Source organism: Ailuropoda melanoleuca, chromosome 6 (assembly GCF_002007445.2).
Source record: "Ailuropoda melanoleuca isolate Jingjing chromosome 6, ASM200744v2, whole genome shotgun sequence".
NCBI classification, from domain to species: domain Eukaryota; kingdom Metazoa; phylum Chordata; class Mammalia; order Carnivora; family Ursidae; genus Ailuropoda; species Ailuropoda melanoleuca.
In genome coordinates this window covers 131,388,827-131,391,035 of record NC_048223.1, presented here as the reverse complement: position 1 = coordinate 131,391,035, position 2,209 = coordinate 131,388,827, and the positions used below count along the sequence as shown (strand labels likewise).

The 2,209-nt window shown below is 66.9% G+C and overlaps 1 protein-coding gene across 1 annotated transcript; it reads left to right on the top strand.

Moving 5' to 3' along the window:
- Nucleotides 1–644: 644 nt before the first annotated feature.
- On the top strand, nt 645–1,781 carry LOC100469541 (olfactory receptor 6B1). The gene has a single exon (XM_002928699.2). The coding sequence runs from the start codon at nt 795–797 to the stop codon at nt 1,779–1,781; it is 987 nt and encodes a 328-aa protein (XP_002928745.2). The 5' UTR covers nt 645–794.
- Nucleotides 1,782–2,209: the final 428 nt, after the last annotated feature.

The window sequence follows — 2,209 nt, the reverse complement described above, 5'->3', positions numbered from 1 at the left end:
GGCACAGCCGTGGCTGTTTCCGTGCGGCTTGGGCAGAACCAGACGGGAGCTGCACGTGGGGTGAGGCGGCAGAGGGCAGGACCCCCAGGGCCCAAGGAGGGGCCTCAGCTTCGGCCAGGGTGTCAGGGGACCCAGCGTGGGAAACTCGGCCTCCCGCCTCCCTCCAACTCCCTGGGATGCTGAATTCTCCAAGGGAACAGGCGCCCCAAGAGTGGCCGTGATCCGCATCGGCCCCCCGCTACACAAGCCCATGTACACAAGCCCCGTCCCTCCCAGACGTGTGGTACAGCTCCTCTTAACCTGCAGGGCGAGTCCTGGGGCTGTCATCTCGAGTATAGACAAGGAAGCCACGTCTCTGGGCAGCAGGTGCCTTTCCCCTCACCGGGGAAGACAGCGGGAGCCCAGCTCTGGACCCAGCCCTCCCCCGTCCCTCCCAGGCCACTCGCTTGCCCACTGACCCACATCACCCATTCTTCCGACCTGGGTGACCTTGGCCATGGCCTCCCCCCACAGTGGGTTCAAGCCAGGCCTGGGGTGGGGCCTCATCCACACCTGTCAGCAGGTCCCCAGGCCAGGCTCCGTGCACAGGCCCCCACCACACCACGGCCTTTGTTTAGTCTGTGGCTCCAGGTCAGAGCCCACGTCTGCCCACCTCCCACCCAGTGCCGCGAGGAAACGCGTGCTGCCGCAGGCCCAGCCGTCGGGGTACAGACTAGGATGGGGCCCCTCCGTCCCGCACCCCACCCGCCATCCGGCATCTAAGCCGCCGCCTTTGCCACCAGGTGGCGCACGCCATGTCCGCCGGGGACAACTGCTCCGAGGTGACAGAGTTCACCCTGGTGGGCTTCCCGGGCTCGCTGGGCTTCCACGTGTGTCTGCTGGTGCTGTTCACGCTGGCTTACACGCTGACGGTCGCGGAGAACGTGGTCATCATCACCGTGATCCGTGTCAGCCCCCCGCTGCACAAGCCCATGTACGTCTTCCTCGGCAACCTGTCCTTCCTGGAGGTGTGGTACGTCTCCGTCACCGTGCCCAAGATGCTGCTCGGCCTGGCGGCGCCGCAGTTCCGCCACATCTCCTTCGCGGGCTGCATGGCACAGCTGTACTTCTTCCTGGCGCTGGCCTGCACCGAGTGCTCGCTCCTGGGCGTCATGGCCTATGACCGCTACGTGGCCATCTGCCGCCCGCTGCGCTACCCCGCCGTCATGAGCCCCAGCCTCTGCGGCCTCCTGGCCGCCAGCTCCTGGCTCTCGGGCTTCACCGTCTCCCTGGGAAAGGTCTTCTTCATCTCGCGCCTGGGCTACTGCGGCCCCAACGTCATGAACCACTTCTTCTGCGACGTGTCCCCCCTGCTGAACCTGGCGTGCTCGGACATGTCCGCGGCGGAGCTCGTGGACTTCCTCCTGGCGCTGCTGGTCCTGCTGGGGCCGCTGCTGCTCACCGTCTTCTCGTACGCCGCCATCCTCAGCACCGTGCTGCGCGTCCCGTCGGCCGCCGGCCGGCACAAGGCCTTCTCCCCCTGCGCCTCGCACCTGGCTGTGGTGGTCATCTTCTACTCGGCCTCCCTCTTCATCTACGCCCGGCCACGCGCCATCTACTCCTTCGACCTCAACAAGCTGGTGTCCGTGATCTACACGGTGCTCACGCCACTGCTCAACCCCATCATCTACTGCTTGCGGAACCGGGAGGTCAGGGAGGCGCTGCGCAAGGCGGCTCAGAGGGCAGCGCAGGCCCTGGGCGCCCCGTCCCAGGGGCCTCCCCAGGACCCCGCGTCCCTCTGACCTGCTCTGGACCTCTGTGTCACCTGTTCATCTCCGGAGCGGCTCCACCAGGGGGAGGGGCTCAAGGCAGAGTCCTTCCTCTGAGTGGGACCTGCCCAGGACACCACACAGGGTGACCGGCCCCACCTCGCTCACCCCCGGTGGGCCAATGCCTGGAACAGGCCCTCCGCGTGAAGCCCCTCACCCTGCCACACAAGGGTTTCATCCTGGGGCACTTTACAGCTGCGGCCTCGAGGCAGCCAGTACCCCCTGTTCCAGGTGGGAACACCCACACCCTGTGTCCCCCCACACTGGGTAGGAGTGGAGTGGCCAGGATGCAGGCCTGGCCCCACCTCCTGGCCCCACCCTCCTCTGGGCAGGCCTCCAGAGGCCTGGTCAGCTGCAGCACCGTGACCCCTGCACAGTTATGGGGACGTGCAGGTTGATGC

What these genes read in the sequence shown, in the direction of transcription:
- LOC100469541 (XM_002928699.2), top strand. Translation starts at nt 795, where the DNA reads ATGTCCGCCGGGGACAACTGCTCCGAGGTGACAGAGTTCACCCTGGTG.